General features: G+C 45.3%; 2 protein-coding genes across 4 annotated transcripts in view; both read left to right on the forward strand.

Moving 5' to 3' along the window:
• The window catches only part of rabgap1l (RAB GTPase activating protein 1-like), a 92,367-nt gene that overhangs the window by 16,822 nt on the left and 57,590 nt on the right, over positions 1-17,955 (forward strand). For all 3 annotated transcript variants that reach the window (XR_003270114.1, XM_026147220.1, XM_026147221.1), the window contains exons 12-13: positions 4,850-4,943; positions 6,121-6,271. Coding sequence is in view for 2 of the 3 variants with exons in the window: in XM_026147220.1 (XP_026003005.1) it covers positions 4,850-4,943; positions 6,121-6,271 (245 nt within the window). In the remaining variant the exon portion in view is untranslated. The remainder of the gene's footprint in view (positions 1-4,849; positions 4,944-6,120; positions 6,272-17,955) is intronic.
• Positions 6,282-16,891, forward strand: gpr52 (G protein-coupled receptor 52). The gene is made up of 2 exons (XM_026147227.1): positions 6,282-10,174; positions 10,275-16,891. The coding sequence occupies exon 2, from the start codon at positions 13,781-13,783 to the stop codon at positions 14,897-14,899; it is 1,119 nt and encodes a 372-aa protein (XP_026003012.1). The 5' UTR covers positions 6,282-10,174; positions 10,275-13,780; the 3' UTR covers positions 14,900-16,891.

Genomic DNA, 17,955 nt, shown 5'->3' on the forward strand with positions numbered 1-17,955 from the left:
ATTCTGCCAGCTTCTTTCACCACCCGCTGGAGTGCTTGCTGATCGGCCTTGGTGCAGCTGGGGAACCACACTAGAAATCCATACGTCAGAACGCTGCTGATGGCACAGTTGTAGAAGTTCAACATCAGAGATCTGGGAATGTGTGCGCTCCGCAGTCTCCTCAGGTAGTAGAGGCGCTGTTGGGCCTTCCGTACAACTAAGGTGATATGGTTGCCCCAGGACAGGTCCTCGGTCACAGTTACCCCCAAGAATTTAAAACTGCTCACCCTCTCCACCGCCTCACTGCCAATGAAGAGAGGCAGATGGTTGTTATGACCCCTCTTCCGGAAATCTACAATGATCTCCTTGGTCTTTTTGGTGTTTAAGACCAAGTTATTGTCGTGGCACCATGACTCTAGTTGTTGCACCTCTGTCCTATAGTTTGTCTCATCATTGTTGGATATAAGTCCGAGCACTGTAGTGTCATCTGCAAACTTAACAATGAGATTGGACGCGCAGGAGGAAATACAGTCATGGGTGAAGAGAGTGTATAGCAGAGGGCTCAGAACACACCCCTGAGGGGCACAAGGGTGGAAGACGTGTTCTTACCCACTCTGACACTCTGTCTACGGTTAGTGAGGAAGTCCACAATCCAGTTGCACAGAGAGGAGTTAAGTCCCAGTTGGTGGAGTTTGGGACGGAGTTTGTATGGCCGGATGGTATTAAAAGCCGAGCTGTAGTCTACAAAGAGGAGCCGTGCATAGGTGTTCCTGTGTTCCAGGTGCTCCAGTAATGTGTGCAGCACTGTGGCGATCGCATCCTCGGTTGACCGGTTCTCCCTGTATGCAAACTGGTGCGAGTCCAGGGATGGTGGAAAAGCAGCTCTGATGTGTTTGATGACCAGTCTCTCCAGGCATTTGGCGGGAATGGGGGTGAGTGCCACAGGTCTGAAATCGTTCAGACATGTGGCATTTGACTGTTTTGGGATGGGAACGATGGTTGCTGCTTTGAAACAGGATGGTACCAGTGAACAGGACAACGAGGTGTTATATATAGAGGTGAAGACGTCCGCCAGGTCCACAGCACAGTCTTTTAGCACCCGGCCCAGCACTCCATCTGGCCCGGCCGCCTTCCATGAGGATCAGTGACGCCGTTATTCACCCACCTCGGCCGCAACCTTGCAAGCGCGCAGATGCTGATCATGACATAGTGTGTCAGATCGTGAAAGCAGGTGCGGTCTTCCAGCAGCTTCGGCTCATCTGGTTGACCCCAAACATCGATCTGGGGAAGAAGATTCGTCTGCTCGTTATACCTACCGCGATCTACGCTTGTGAGACGCGGAAACAATCAGCCATGCGTCCTCTCTATGACAGTGTGACTGAGCGGCGTGTGTGCTTTGGAGGTCACATTCTACGCCAACTCCAGAATAATGACAAGATGCTGCAGGTGCAAACTGTCTGAATCCAGTGGCTGCTGTCCTGCGTGTTGATTAAACTGTTGACTCTTTGCTGCATCTAAACACGACGGCTTTAGATGATATGCCAGAGCACACTGACTTTTTCACCATCAGTAACTGCAGCGCTGCCAGAGAAATGGAGGCGAAACATTAATGACACCAACACTGGCTGTTAGACCCAGTGGTCCTCAAACATGACCCAGTTTCAGTTCACTAATATAAACAGGACTCTCATTTCCACCTGAGCGCTGTTGGTGCAAGTGTCGCAATTTAGACCACGCACATCATGTCGGTGCTGATTTGGAAAATGACACGAGCTCGCATGTGCAAATATACCCCGTCCACACATTCTGATGTAGTTTCTGAAGTACTCTTACTTCTTTGCAGCCGCAATTTATTCAAATAAAGATCATGTCAATGAATTACTACATGAAATTTTAGTTGTCATAAAGCTTGATGTGACTGTAACCGTTTGTTAAAAATAACAAGAATATTAAGAAATGGTTAAAAAAAAATGGATACAGAGAGATGTGTGTCTGTGCGTGTGTGTGTCTGTGCGTGTGTGTGTGTGTGTGTGTGCGCATGCATGCATATAACATTTGGCCTGCTTTAAAAAGTCATAGGTTAACTGTGTTGCTGACCCAACTTCATTCTCAGCCTATATTTACACACATGTTTAAACAACAGCTGCTCCGTTAAATCCGTTTGATTTTTAGCTGCAAACAGGAAACGGGACCATTCGCCTTCAAAGTTGTGATTGCAGTGTTGAAGTTTCACTGTAGCTCAGCGTATGTTGAGGATGTTTGCAGACAAGTCGGCCTTTTTCATGCAGGCCGCTTGAAGGTGCGAGCTTTCACTGGAGGTTTTCGGTGCACCCTCTTTGTGACCAATTTCACCAGGTCGCAACCTCCAGCGGTCACTCAGCCGACCTTTGACCCAGCAACGGTGGCACAATGCACCAGGTTACAGAAACCAAGAGATGCATAACTGGCTGAAATTGCACCAAAGCGGCGAATATGATGTCGCTTTGTTGTACGACACTTCACCAGGGTGAGAACGGCCAGCATCTTCATCGTGCTCCTTTTAGTAATGTAGCAGATGCTCGGCAGCAACGGTAACTCATGGCTCTGCATTGCTTTGGAAAGAGCACTCTACTGTAGATGCAGATCATGGATCTGGTCTCACTCCTTACACTCCCACTAATCTCTCGAGTTTACATGTCAGTAGGTTCCATCTGCACGGCAAACCAAAAACGTTTTAATGTAATACAGTTTTATGTGATTTTACTCTCCCACTGAAGTAAAATCTAAGCTTCTAAATTAAATCAACTTCTAAACACTTCAGAGCTGCCATAAAACATGACTTGATCTCATCGTCTCCGTCCTCTCTGCTGCTGATGTAAACGCTTCTCTACTTTTTCTCTCCCCTCCTTGAACAGAAGACAAAAATTGTATTTCCTGTGTCTGTCTGCCGACTCGTTGAAGCCACCCTGGCATCTGGTGCTGTGAGAGCCTTTGAAAGGGCCTTTTTTATATAACGCCCGCTTCTCCCCCAGAGCTGAAAATTGGAGGCGCTCGGGCCGTGGAGGTGGAGGCCAGCCCCATTGTGTGCAGAAATGAATACAGTCGGGTGTAGATGCCACTGCTGTGTGCCAACACGCTCCGTTCACGTGGACGCCCCCACAGCCCTCGCTACAATGTGGACAATGGCCCCAAAGCTGATGTGCTTTTCTTTCACATCATACTTTGTCTGTGCATCCGTGTGTGTTGTTTTTATCATACAATCACTTCCCATTTTTATACATGTTCCTTTGGTTTATCACAGAGGCTTGATTTGTTCACTGCACTGCTGTCATGTTAGATTTGTAGTTCATTAGAGTAAAAGATGGAATTTAAAACGTCTTCATGCCGTTAACTGGAAATTTCTGCTTGCTTTAACATAGACAAACCAATCCATTAGTGCTTTCAACATGACATGAATCCCACAGTCAGTGTGCAGCCCCTTCTGCAGATTTAAAGGTAAAGGTAATGGCCTTCGTCTTCAGTTTCTTTTTATTTTTTATCAGCGAGTGCGCCGGCAGTTGGAATGCATTTGCGCTTCCTGGCCTTGGAAAATCTGAGGACAGAGGTAGCTGCTTTGTGCTGCGTCTGAGCCATTTGAAAGGACTCATCAAGCATTTATAAAGACCTGAAAAGCTTCTGCTAAAGGCTTTGAGGACATATAGGAGCAGCGGTGCAGTCAGTGTAGTGGCTGCACGCTCTGGAAGAAAATGTCAGCCTGACACTTACCCTGTCCGGCGTCAGGCCTGCCAAAGCATCCTGTTATTTTCATCTCTGTGATATCATGAAGGAAACTATGACAGGTCTTAATTTTTGGACACACAGTGGGACTCATCATCATTAAGTTGATAAGTTTTGTTTGGTTCAACGTTAATTTTACCTTTTTTAAAAAAAATTATTTTCTTGTTAAGGCAACAGCATTTTTCTTTTGCGGTTTTTAGTTTTGTCCTCTCGTTTTGTTTCTAGTTCCCCTTTAAACAATATAAAACTGTAGGAATAATCATGAAGGTCCATAATGAAGTAAGGCGCCCTCTAGTGCGTGCATCTGTCAGCACCTGTTTCTGTGCAGCATAGTCACTGACGCCACGTCCGTATCACAACATGCAGTGTGGATCTGTGCGTTTGCTCTCGTGGGTGCTTTCTGTGTGGGGATCAGTTCCTCTCTCCAGCAGCAGAGCAGGCCAGACAGTCAATTAGTGCTTCTGCATCTAAACACAAGTGGTTCGCAGTGCTGATTGCCTCTTGTCTGCCTCACGAACCATCAGGCAGAAGAACGGCAATAATGGAAGGTGTAGGCGCTGCACAGGCACTCCTTCCTCCATTTAAACTGTGAGATCGATATTAACAGGTTTGAAAATGTGCATTGCGTATCAGAGTAGCTTAATATGGATTTATTAGTTGGGTGCAGATATCGGAAAGAATATCTTATCTGCCTGGCTCTTGCACAGCAGTCACAGAAACGGTCACAGCTCTCCTGGTAGGTGGCAAAATGCTCGAATGCAAACTGTCGTGCTCCCTCTGTGTTTATTAAGTGCTGAGTGACTGAAAGGACGACACATTCAGCTTTACCTGGAGTTAAAGGTCAAGATGTTTGTCTCTCTAACTGCATGCTCAGGTATACAAGGGTATACGTGCTCCTAACACACATTAATATTGCTTTACTAGCTCATCGGTGCGACTGTAGTGAAGTGAGATGAACCTAACTCTGGGTACGACTGTTTGCGATCCTCCTCGACTTCTCAGTTGATTGCAACTCTCATTACTTTCTTTCTGTATGTTACACGTTAACGTGACCCGTGGATTGCGATGGATCGTGAACCTCTACATCACCGGCGTCCTGTTCTGTGTCTTGCAGATAGCGACAGTGAAATTTCCAGTGGAACCGGCGACGTTTCCAAAGACTGTCCTGAGAAAATCCTCGAGTCCTGGGGAGGAATCCTCAATAGATGGTGAGGCAAAATGTGAACACACTGAGACCGAATGACAAAATACGTGCAGTGGCACTAAGCAGTGGAAGAAATGCACCATAGCGATCACAGTATCCACAATTCAACTGACCCAGCATGACAATAGCTGGGTGGCAGTCTGCTTTAGCTGAGGGCTCCTTCCATAGCAATGAACCTTCATCTGTAGCTAAGATTGTGATGCAGGTTAAAGAAAACTCTCGATGATTGAAAAATGGGTAAAACTAAAGGAAATTGGCAGTTTAGGCTCATGTTAAATCCCAGTTTTTATTGATTTTAAAACGTTAAGCTTGATTCGTACAGCCAAGTGTTTCCAGCTGGACTGACTGTAGCTTTTAGTTGTTTGGTCAGATATTAACCAAAGTGCAGAACATTTAGAATCGTTCGCACCTCCTTAAAATCAGAAAAGTCGGCTCCACTTTGCCTCATACACGGTGTGATTTCCACTACAGCACCATGACTGTTTTATGATCCCAGTTCTTATGGATTACCTACTCGAACTGCAGCTGAGACATTTTAATGAATTACCCTCGTCTTTGTCCCCACTCCAGATGGAGCGAGCTAAAGCGCGGCGCCTAATAGAACGGCCAGTTTAAAAAATAAAGTTTTTATTTGTTACTTCTTTAATTAATGTGTTGCAACAAAAAGCGTTTGTTACAGTAACTGCTGCTGATAAATTCAGCTTCAGACGCAGTCGTTAGAAAGAATAAGAGACGCTTGGTGCCGTTTTCCTTTCAGCTGCACCGACATCATGAAGTGAGTTTTGTTGGGGAAGTGCATTCATATGCCTTCAATGAATGTGTCATGAGAATATTTCAAGCATCATTAAAAAGAGATGACAGTGTATTTTTCTAAAGGAGGATTTTTTGTTTTTTTTGGGAGCGTGGCACTGATGTGCATCAGCAGTGGTGCACTTTCTGCTGTTAGTGAAATAGTTTCATGACACTCGATCACTGCTGTAATAAAGCAATACATCAGTAAACTGAGTGAAGCTGAGTTAATGTTGTTGTATCTTTATCATTAAGATTTACACTTCAGAAGGTGCGAAATTAAAGCTCCTGTCTTGTCACAGCAAAGAAGTGATTGTCAAAGAGCTGCACGTAAAGTCAAGTGACTGAATCGACATTGGAAAATAATGTGTGTGTGTGTGTGTGTACATCAGGCATGGGAACCTGTCCACTCGCCCGAAAGGTTTGTCCTCATTGGTCCGCAGCGGCATTCCTGAGCCACTCAGAGCTGAAGTCTGGCAGCTGCTGGCTGGTTGCCACGACAACCATGACCTGCTTGAGCACTACCGCATCCTCATCACCAAGGTAAACGCACGCGCACAGCAGGGATGGACAGCTGCTAATAAGAGTGCATTTCTAAAAGAAACACTGACGTAAGACTTTTCTACCACATCCTCACCTGAGGGCCGGCGAGGCGGCAACAAATCCACGGTTTTCATTATATTTGACCCTAAGATCTGATGTCGGCACATTCCTCCTGTGAATATGAACCGTGAGAGTGTTTTCTTTGTGTCGATGTTGTGCTTCCACGCTTTTAGCTGTAGCCGCCATTTTTGCCGTGCTTAAGTGAAAGCCAGACGGCGGGTGTGAATTGTTACGAGATCTCGTCACTGCGATGAGAGTGAATGAGGAAATGTGTTTCTGTACTGCGTACAAATCTGCGTCTCACCAACGCTTTTGTTACAGCTGTTCCTCTGAACTGTGTGTCAAATCGGAGAAGGCTGTAATTTAGCGGTGACATTTAAAGGCACGCGGCGCCGTCTCGGGACTGTGACGGCTCGTGCTGCCCTTTGGCCTCCCACGGAGCAGGAATTCAAAGTGAATTTTTGGACCTGTAGTATTTAACTATTGCTTGTTGTTCTGGCTGCGTTCAGGTATAGCACACGGGCTTGCACAAAACTTTTAGCCGCAGTGTCACACTGGAGGAACGGCTCTCCAGGCTCTCTGAAGGTCCTGTTTCATAATGTGCCATTTAACTGTGGCTTTATTTATATACTTCTGTTATAGTTTCATCTGATCTTTCTTAACTTCTTATAAACGAGTAAGTCGAGCGCCCAACTGTACCTAAATGCGGCGGCAGAAGGATAGAGATCTTCAGTTTCATTGGTAATAAAATAGTTTTTTCTCTTTGCAGCACAGAGGCCAGTGAAAGCACCTGCCTCAATCAATAAGCACTAACAGAGAGAAAGCAATAGGGGTGTCGACATGAAGCGTGGAAAATTGAGCCAGCAAAGAGTGTGAACCCACAAATATTAGGTTTTAGTGACTGAAGGGAGAAAGGGAACGCGTGCAAATGCCAGGATAGCGACTTTCACTGCTGTGTGGATATCTCTGGTCCTTCTTTTTCTGTTATCGTTATCCCTCGTCTTTCTTTTTCGTCTTCTGTAGGAACCGTCTTCTTGCTCTTCTTAGATTTCCCTGTGCCCCTCTCTGCCTCTCCTATGCTCCTGTTACATAAGACTAAGCTTCTGTTGTTCAGCTCATTGCGCTGGCTTGGGCACGCCCACATCTTCTGTCTTGCTGGAGTAGTGATGGTATTGATAGGCGGTTGGTCGGGCTATTAATAGCTGCACCAAATGAATGGAACTGAGGGAAGATGTAGCGGGGAGGGAAGAGGCAAAGACCAGCAACATGAAGGTGATGTGGAGCTCGTTTATACCTCTCTGGGCCTTTAATGCTCAGCACCGTGTATCACCAGGAGCCGTGTTATGGACCTCTGGAAAAATCTATTTCGAAACCACTAATCTACTCAGCATTTAGCAGCATGTGACCCGTGGCGTGCTCGTATAATAGCGCGATACTTGCAATACACTTAAGTGTTGCGCTGCTCTCATTTACAGTCATCACACACAGTCGCAAATGCACACTGTGGCCTCGGGGCATCTGAGACATTCACAAATAACTTTCTGGGCTGGCGCAGCGCTGTGTTTGAGGTCGGGAACGGCGGGTTGCTGGTGACATTTGAACAACCTTTTCATGTCCCCAGAGCCGAACAAGCCCAAGGTGTGCCGCCACGCTTGAACCCACAGCTTAAAAAAGCTCAGCCAGCTATTTCCAGTCCTGCCATCCCAAAAACAGACGCCGGACTCGCGTCTTAGCTTTGAAAGCTGTAATGGAAGCATGGAGGGAAACTGCACAGCAGGCAGGACCTCAGCGTGACCAGCGCAGGACATTTCAAAGCTGCTAAACACTGACCTGTGAATTATTCATTCATAGAAAGGCACCGAACTCAATCAAGCTAGCTTTGCAAAAGCAGTTTGTTCCACTCTAACTTTGTTACTGACTTGTAATTCAATTATAACTATTTCACTTCAGTTTTATTTCTATAGCATCTAATGACGGTCACCTCTAATGTCGAGCCCAACATTTCAACAAATTCTTGCACCTTGCACCCATTTTCCTTAAAAAAACCAAAGAGGGTGGACAGCTGAGGACTTGCAGCGTGTATAACCTCGTCTGTGAAGATGAGCTTTTTCTGTGTGTCTTTCATTTCCCGGATCTCACCTGGTTTCCTCCCAGGACTTCTAAGGTGCTTTCCATTTCAGTGAGCAGCCAGCTTAGTGATGACATATAAAGTCTGTGTGTAATCAAAGGTAGCATCAGCCATGCAGCCAGGCTGGAATAATACTACACCCACGCCTAATAATGCTCATAAAGATACACGGAGCACAATGTACATAAGAGAGGCTGCCATGGTAACTGTGAGGGTCAACAGACTTTTCTTTGCTTGAAGTTATCGCCATGACAATTCTGTCTCCTTTAGCCTTTGTCTCAGTCTTCCTTCGCCTAATGAGTTGGTGTTCTGCCTTTGAAACCTGCAGTAGTTGTTTATGGATTTCACATAGTCACTGTGGCGACCGCTGCACGGTGTTAAGAGAAATCCACGTCTTACTTCACTAACATTCATTTTGTTGCCATGTGATCCTTAGTTTTCCAGTTTGTGCACACATACAAGCTTTTCTCTCATCTTTTATATATGTTGACATTTTCATACTGACGATAAGTTTTCACCCTTGAGGTTTGAGGTTTCCCATCACTGCCTGAAAGACAAATCCCTGTGGTGGTGTCAGCCAATCAAAGCCTCTCGCACACATTCGTACACACTCGCCTCGCTGTCCCGTCCTCCTTTATAGTATCTGCGGGGAACAGCTGCACTGCACGTCTGCAGTACAGCCAAGCAACACCGCTTCCTACAATATAGGTCTATTCACAGCACTCTCCCTCCTCGGGTCTGTGTGCCTGTCCATAATGCAGTTTCCAGTCTCCATTCACCGACAGTTTCCACAGTAGGAAAACCGTGGAGGATGTGCTGCCTCTGATCCACAGCGTCAGAAACATCAGTATCATTTCTGTAGTTACTGAAGGTTGGCTAAAAACTGACTCGACGACAGATTTGATGTTTACTGAGGACCCTCTGCTGTGTGTGTGTGCGTGCAGCTGAAATGGTGTAATCAGTCATGTTAATGTGGTGCCGCTTGGACACGTCTGATTAGATGCAGAATTTTTAGTATTGAGTGAAATTAAGTTGCCATGCCAAAGTGAATAAAATGATTCTGGAGTTTTGCTGGTGTGCAGTGATAATTGCATCGGCCGTCTGTGCTGACACTGATATGACGCCCGCATTAAGGAGATTTAGCCAACCTCATCTCTGGTCACTTCTTTGTCCAGTGCTCCGTGTCTTTGCCTCCACTGCAGTCGCAGCAGCTCGTATCACCTCAATAAATCTGAACGACCTGCAATGAACAGCATTTTCATCTGGGTGTTAGATTAATCTTAAATGTGATTTGTCAGGATACAGCAGTAATGTTGTTTATCTGCAGATTAAGTGAGAAAAACTTAAAGCTGCTCTGGGATGGAATCACTTAGTATAATCAACAAAATCTTATTTCATATCCTTGAACTTCGAGACTCTCAACAAGGGGCGTCCTGTTTGAAAATACCGTTTGCAGGGTTCTGTTTGTAAGAGGAAGAACGAAGTAGTTGTTGCTACTTTATTTTTGTTGTAGGAGATGAAGTGATTAGTTGGTGTGTCCAATGTAACGGCGAACAGCCTGCCACTTTCTTTACCGTGCTCTGGATAAACCACCAGGCCAAACACCTTTTAATGTAGATATAAACTCCCTGCTTATGCTGGTACATTGCTGTTTAGACTGAAATCAGCAGGAGCCCAGGCATGGAGGAGGGAGGGATGCTGGGAGGCAGTGAAAGGTGAATCAGCCGCCGCCTTTGTTTCCAAGTGGCCCCGCTGGCTTTGTTTTGGAGCAGAATGAATTATTAACGGTGGCCTTCTGGTCGTGTTTTTCATCAGTGTCCACCTCCAAAGGTAAAGAGCGCTGTGATGAGAGATCTCCATTGACTGGCTCCTTCCACAGTGACAGCACAACTGTCTACCTGAACTTCACCTGATCTATTTTAGTGTTTTTAGGTTGACCTGTTTCAGTAGAATCGAGTCTCATTTTGACTCGAGCATACCGACTTCTATATTTAGTCAAATTGTAACACTTTTCCAGAGTAACGGCTAACAACATAGCGTTACCAAATAAATAGTGTATTCAGTATGATGTTATTTCCCACTGCCTGTCTTTGCAACCTCAAGTCAAAGTTAATTGTGCACTTTTTGATAGATGTGCGTGTTGCTCTCAAAGATTATTGGTTCAGTAATGTACGTAGGAGTTGATGTCACCTTAAACATGAGGGTTTAGACATTATGCTACTATTAAAGTCAAATACTAAAATGGATTTAATAATCATGAATGATATCGTGGTTTATAGATTCTAATTACTAATATAAACAGAAATATTTACAATGAGAAACTCTTACGTTCTGTTTTGATCCCTGAGCTATAATCTGTTTAAAGTCATCAGGTCTGTGCAAGCCTTTCTTCAGCTTTTATGTCCTGTCATAAGCTGCTGCATTACTGAAGAAATGAAATCGCAGGAGCTCCTATTATTATAAGATCATACACATTTACCATTATATCCCAATAGCAGTGTTTCTTGAAGCTGCATCCCCCGTTTTATTCAGGCGATGCATGTTTGTTCTTTCGCTCTGTGTGGCTTTGGCCTATTGTAGATTTTTATTATTATTTTTTAATATAACAGTCTTCAAAAAATCACATTGAGCTGGCTCATATGCTCCACAGTAACCGTGCTCGCTCGCTGGCTTATTTCAGTCCACGCCATGGTCGCTCCATTCAGACGTTAATGTGTCGGTTTGTTTTCCAGAGTAATTAAAGTTGTTTTCTAGATGTGTGCAGTGTAACGATTTCCTGTCAAAATGACCACTCCTCAATGACTTTAATGGTTTCTCAGTAATATTAACAAAGTTTCAGTTGTGTATGCATCATGCTGGCCGGTTTCTTTCCATCCACTCTTTAGATTAGCCAATTTACTGTCACTTGATCCCTTTCAGGATGCTCCCAACTGGCTGAAATACCTGGCAACTGTAACTAAGGGGCAGAGATAAGTGTGCTAAGCTGTTGGTAAATAAAGAAAAGAAACCTGGAGTCTGTTTGGATAATGCAGAAGATGCATTTTCCAATAATTAAAATGTTTCTTATCATACTGGAGGTTAACTGAGTGTTCATGTACATTATGTACACTTTGTTTGTGGCAAGCTGAGACTGAACACTGTACATATTATGACTCAGCGATGTTATGAAATTTGCATTTGAATATTTTTAGATTCAGTAGTTTTTGTTTTTAAATACATAAAGCTGCTCAACTGCAGTTAAATAGTGAATAGTGTATGTTTATGGTATGTGTGCAATGAAGGGCTGTGTGACTAAACAGGAAAGGGGAGAAAAAGTGATAAGGGCTTCACTTAATAGAAATAGTTTGAGAGATAAGTGATATGTAAATAGGAAATGTATCCAAATGTACCTCTGGGAGAAAGCCAGTCTGAGGCAGGATAATGTGGCAGGGAGCCTCAGGTGCAGCTGGGAGGGGAGGAGGCGGGGCTGTGAGCAGCGAGGAGTGTGTGTGTGTGTGTGGAGAGAGAGAGAGACTGGAGTGTGCAAGCTAGAGAGAGTGTGTGGTGAGGGAGGGAGGGAAGTGTAAGCCAGTCACAGCATCTCTCCTCACTGCACCAGGGCTGAGGGACTCTCCATCCCCTCGCTTCTCTCGCTGCAGATTTAACTCATTTCCATCAGCGCAGTCATCCCCCCCTTTTTTTGCCTTTCATTTTTACTTGCTGCTTTGGACAGATGCATTGCATTCATATCCTTCAGTGTGCCAGGATCTGAGGAATTATTAATTAAAAACGTGTTGTTGTTTTTTCCTGTTCATCTAAAATAAAAGTGACCATTTTCAAAAAAAGACCGGGACTCCGACTGGGACTTTTCTTCTCTTTATGCTGCGAGAGCGGATTCCCTTTTGTTGTACCGTCAGTGTTTTGTTCAGGTGACAGCTGTACTGAGAGAAGAGTTGGATAGGACCCCCTCCACAACGCTTGAAAGGACTAAGGCAACTTGGAAAATCTGCGGCTGCATTAAGCACTTGAGGACAAGGTCCCGAGCCCTTCTAGGTGCTGCCAGATTTTCAAGAATACCACAATGAAAATGGAAGTGTCGGGTAAATAAGCCGACTGTCGATTCATTCCCAAACCCCTCTCTGCAAGTGTCTGCGACAGGATTGCTGTGGAGTCAAAGTGATTGGAGCGCTGAGTTATTCAGGTGGCCTCTCATTTCTCCTGGAAAGTCCTCGCGTCTGCCTGCATCTGACATCAAACACTCATCAGCCGCTCGACTCTTACGTTGGTTTGTCTTTTTCACAACTTGCAGTCCAGAACACTGAGAGGCAAGTTTGCACATTTGGATTTAAACTTCACATTGTTGGCAGAAGTCATCTGGACGTTGGGATGCTTTACCTCATGCTGCCTAGGGATGCCTTGTAAACACATTTCCCCTCACCACTGTGTGTGCTGAGAGAGCTGTGACATTATCTCCCGCGGAGATCCCCGTGTTGTTCTAGCCCGTGTCTGTGTTTTGATTCAGACAATAGCTGGGCATACACGGGCTCCAGACACTGGCCGGAGGACCACCAAAATAAGGGAAGCCTGCGGTTACATAGTAAACACTCTGGCACACAGTGAAACTTTGGATTGTAATAAAGAAATGAATTTAATTATACATCGCTGATGCTTTAATTAAACATAGCGATCACCTAAAATGTGTTTTGGAGCCACAGCGGCACCCAGAAAATCTCAGCTGTTCTTAAGGAGTGAAATAGAAATGCTCCATTATTGTTGGGGCTCTTTAGTGAATCGAGTGGAGCTTTGGACTTTGCTTTAACCTTGTGTGATTTCCTCCCTCGCATCATCTTTGCTCTCTGCCCTTGCGAGGACATCTCCTGCCCTCAGCCTCCTGGTGGCAACTCTCATTTAAATCAGACGATGAGGCCACCGACTGCAAGGCAGAGCGGCAAGTGAGCTCACCGCTGGGATACGTGCTGGCCGAAGCTTTAGGTTTACTGAAGGAATGCACTTTCTTCGTACTACTGACCGCTGCCCACCCACTACTTTCACTGACCATGCATCATTGGAAAGGAGAGCCGAACGGGTTGTCCTACGCTGCTGGCGGCTGCATTGATTTTCCTCCAGTCTGCGTTCATTTGATCGAGACCGAGCAGCGATATGAGAGTAAGGCGAACGAAAGCGTGGGCACGCTAGGGAGCATGTTCAGCTCTGTGAACTGAGATTGGCTGCAGACGCCTGGCGAAAAACAGGAGGGCGACAGGAGAATCTCCAGTTTCGGCCCAGCTGCCTTTATGGGTGACACGCTGCAGTCCTGACCCACCTGGACGGCACCCAGAACAATGAACCAGTCTGAACTGACAACAGACCCTTCGATCACTGCCAACGTCAGCCATGGAGACTTCGTTCCTGGCAGGGCCTCGAACCACTCCTGTCCCTTGGGCTGGGGGCTGAATGGAGGCCTGGATGCTTGCATTCTGGAGACCGCTGTCATCGTGCTGCTAACTGTACTAATTATTGCTGGGAACTTGACGGTGATCTTTGTGTTCCACTGTGCCCCTCTGCTGCACCACTACACCACCAGCTACTTCATCCAGACCATGGCCTACGCCGATCTGCTGGTGGGGCTCAGCTGCTTGGTGCCCACCCTGTCGTTACTCCACTACCCAACCAGTGTCCAGGAGCCAGTCACATGCCAAGTTTTCAGCTATGTCATCTCTGTTCTGAAGAGTGTTTCAATGGCCTGCTTGGCCTGTATCAGCGTGGACCGGTACCTGGCTATAACGAAGCCGCTGTCCTACAACCAGCTGGTGACTCCGTGCCGTCTGCGAGGCTGCATCACTCTCATCTGGGTCTATTCCAGCCTGATTTTCTCCCCCTCCTTCTTTGGTTGGGGTAAGCCGGGCTATCACGGGGATATTTTCGAGTGGTGCGCACACTCTTGGCCCACCTCCGCCCTCTTCACAGGCTTCGTGGTGTGCTTGCTCTATGCGCCTGCTGCCCTTGTGGTCTGCTTTACCTATTACCACATCTTCCGCATTTGTCAGCAACACAACAGGGAGATCAGCGAACGACGTGCACGTTTCCCCAGCCAGGAGATGGAGGCCGGTGAAGGGAATGGTGGCGGGCATCACGGGGGGCACGGGCCGGATCGGCGCTACGCGATGGTACTCTTTCGCATTACCAGTGTTTTCTATATGCTTTGGCTGCCCTACATAATCTACTTTCTTCTAGAAAGCTCCCACGTGCTGGACAGCCCTGCCCTCTCCTTCATAACAACTTGGCTGGCCATTAGCAACAGCTTTTGCAACTGTGTCATCTACAGCCTGTCTAATAGTGTGTTCCGGCTGGGCATGCGCAGGCTCTCGCAGACCATTTGCTCCTTCAGCCACTGTGCTGCAGATGACCGGGACTTTGGCGAGCCTAAACCAAGAAAGAGGGCAAACTCGTGCTCCATCTGAAGCCACGTCTCCCACAGGATGAGGAAATAAGAATCCCAGCATGCTTAGCAGCTAGTTAACTCGTAGTTAAATTGGCAGGGCTCAGTGGATAACTGTATCAACCTTTTTAGCTGATAACTGTGACATTATCCTGGGCACTGGTAATTGCATTAAAACCCTTTCAAGGAGATGAATGCAGCATCTAAACTGAGATTTCAAGCGAAACGGGCGCTCTGCGGTGGCTTTTACTCTACATTACAGCGAAGGCTCTCTTAGCCTTTACATCTCTGTGCACATCATCGATGAGATCGGATCTACCGGAGAGACAAAACTGTAAATGCCAAAACATTCATAGATATCTCCTCACAAATCAAATGTGACCGTTTCATGTCTGTTAACCTTTGCTAGTGGTTGTGATTCAGAGCAACCGTCTAATGGATGTCTTCATGCTCTTTGTGTGTGGATACAGTGTAATCTACAGTTGTGCTCACAGACCTGTTTAAAGGTTCTAAGTGGATATTAGACGTTTCCATATCAATGTTACACGTACGACAGTGACAGCAGCCGGTGTGCTGCTGTGACAAATACGACGGAAAATGGCTTTGACTGTTTTTAAGAAGTGAGCAGGTGGAGTCATAGTTATGTCAGGTGTTCTGCCCCCCCCTTGATTGGGTGATCGGTTACAGCTGAGATTTAAGCTAAAGATTTTACGACATGAATAAGTGCTGCTAATCTTAGAAAGTAAACTTAATGTAATTCTGTTCTGACAGTATGCAGATCATATCTCATATACCAAGGGACTGTGCAGCTTTAACCACTAAAACCTTTAAATGAACAAAATTGCTTAACACAGTTATTTATTGCTGGTCATCAAATGTCCATCAGTTCAGGTGCTGCTGTGATTGGGCCTGTACGAGATTGTTAAACAACTTTAATTTGACCTGAATATCATCAGCTGATTCGTGCTCCCCCCACGACAAAGCACCTTATTTCCAAACTGGAACAAAGCATATGTCAGGCTTAGCATAGATTCATACTGTGACACTTAACTGAAGTCAGTGAAATAGTGCAAGGTCTCCCTCTGTGCTTTGTATTCCACAAGCATCAGAAATCCCCCCCCATTGATTCAGCGTTCCTGACGTTCCCATTATGAGTGTTCAGTCAGTTTGATGCATGACTTCATGATTTTGAACCAGCCAATAAATATCTTTTCTTTATACAAATGACAGCTGGATTGTGAACACAGATGAAGATGCAGTATAAGTGTCACTGTCCAAATCTTTTCTTCTACATGAGCTGCTTTGAGGATGCAGATGTTTTACTGTTGAATGTGGCTTTGAACCCACTAACACATTCACTCTGGTGCGGGGCCTCAGATGTCACAAGTTTCTTGTGCTTTGAGTGGCTCACGTGAAGGATAGTTTTGAGATGACAGGGGCTGGGATTAATGTGACCTGATCTGTTTGTTAAAAAATGACAGGGTAGACGTTTAAGGCTATTGGTTGTTTACCTCGTCTTTGTTCGTTGAACTGGTCATCTGGCAGTGCGCTTTATTTTTGCCTCGTCTTTTATTTCTCCCAGTTCTGAAATAGACGTGAAAATCTATATAACTATATAACAGACTGACTCCCACTTTACCACAGCACAGTAGGGTAGTCATTCCACTCTGTATAAAATGCATTTTTATTTTCATTTGACCGGTGTCAAATGAAAATAAAAATGCATTTTATACAAACGAGAAAATTAATTTCACATTAATACAGCAGCAGTCTTTAGCCAAATTACCATTTGGCTCCTGTAGTGGTGTCAGCAGTTTGTGGTTTAGGCCCTGTAGTGCATAACGGCCACGCGGGAAACCAGGAGACACAGCAAACCCAGCTCCCAGATACTGTAACTCTCCGATCTACTGCTGCGGGACACTTTGTGTAGGCCAGCGGTGTCCAGCTCCCGGCCTCGAGGTGTCCTGCAGGCTTTAGATGTCCTTGATCCAACACAGCTGATTTAAACGGCTAAATGACCTCATCAACATGTCTTGAAGTTCTCCAGAGGCCTGGTAATGAACTCATCATGTGATTCAGGTGTGTTGACCCAGGGTGAGATCTAAACCCTGCAGGACACCAGCCGGTGTCCAGCAGCCAGGTCATCTCATCATTTTAAGGCTGCTTTGTGGTGTTTTACTGTAGGGCCAGTAAAACTGAGTCTTATTCTCGTTGACATGTTTGACATGGAGTATGTGAGCATTCCAGTTTAGTCTTTCTGGCCACCCTATAAATTGAAGCTAAAATCACTGTAATGAGATCTTAGACTCTTTTGATTAATCCTCAGGCTGTAGTGTCGTCACCGGCCTGTGGTCAGTCTGAGTTTGTACCGGGAGCAACTAATAATGGTTTATTCATATAGTTTACTGTAACTGCTGGCAGGGTTAGTTTTTGTTTGGGGTTATTCAAATAAGTGAACTTGGAGGCAGATGCTCCAAAAAATGAGGCAAAAGTGAAAAGCTGTGGACATGTGTGCAGGTCCTCAGAGGAACCGCCAGCATTCTTCAAAATACTCCACTTTGGTCGATGGTGTTGGATTTCAAATAGTTGCAACTTTAATGCAACGTTAACGCATTATAGATTGTTTTATGTGCCTAAAGGTGTATTTTGTAGGAAAAGTGTATTTTATCTTGAGAATAATTGCCATCACATGGTCATGCTGCACTTTTTAAAAACATTTCACGTACCGTGTGAAACTTTACACATCCGAGGATACGTCGTCACTGCGTTTAGCTTTTTCTTTAAGCTCAAGAGGGTCGAAAATGGGTCGTTTCATAACTTTATCAGCGTTGATGTGATTTCTGACTTCCATGTTCTGCTCTTTGATATCTACATTTATAGAAATGTCCAAGTGAACTCACTCCAACAGCCATACGATCTGGCATATATGAGGTATAACAGTAGGGACTGTGTCAAATACTAGACTTAAAATATTCGATATATATATATTTTATTTTGATAGCTTGTGTTTTTGTATTCACTTTGGGAGCGTATTAGTCGGGTAGTAGATGAAATTATTATGACCTGTAAAATCTTCAA

Source organism: Astatotilapia calliptera, chromosome 17 (genome assembly GCF_900246225.1).
Source record: "Astatotilapia calliptera chromosome 17, fAstCal1.2, whole genome shotgun sequence".
Taxonomy (NCBI): Eukaryota; Metazoa; Chordata; class Actinopteri; order Cichliformes; family Cichlidae; genus Astatotilapia; species Astatotilapia calliptera.

Excerpts from the sequence above, each read along its gene's own strand:
- gpr52 (XM_026147227.1), top strand. The coding sequence starts at position 13,781 with ATGAACCAGTCTGAACTGACAACAGACCCTTCGATCACTGCCAACGTC.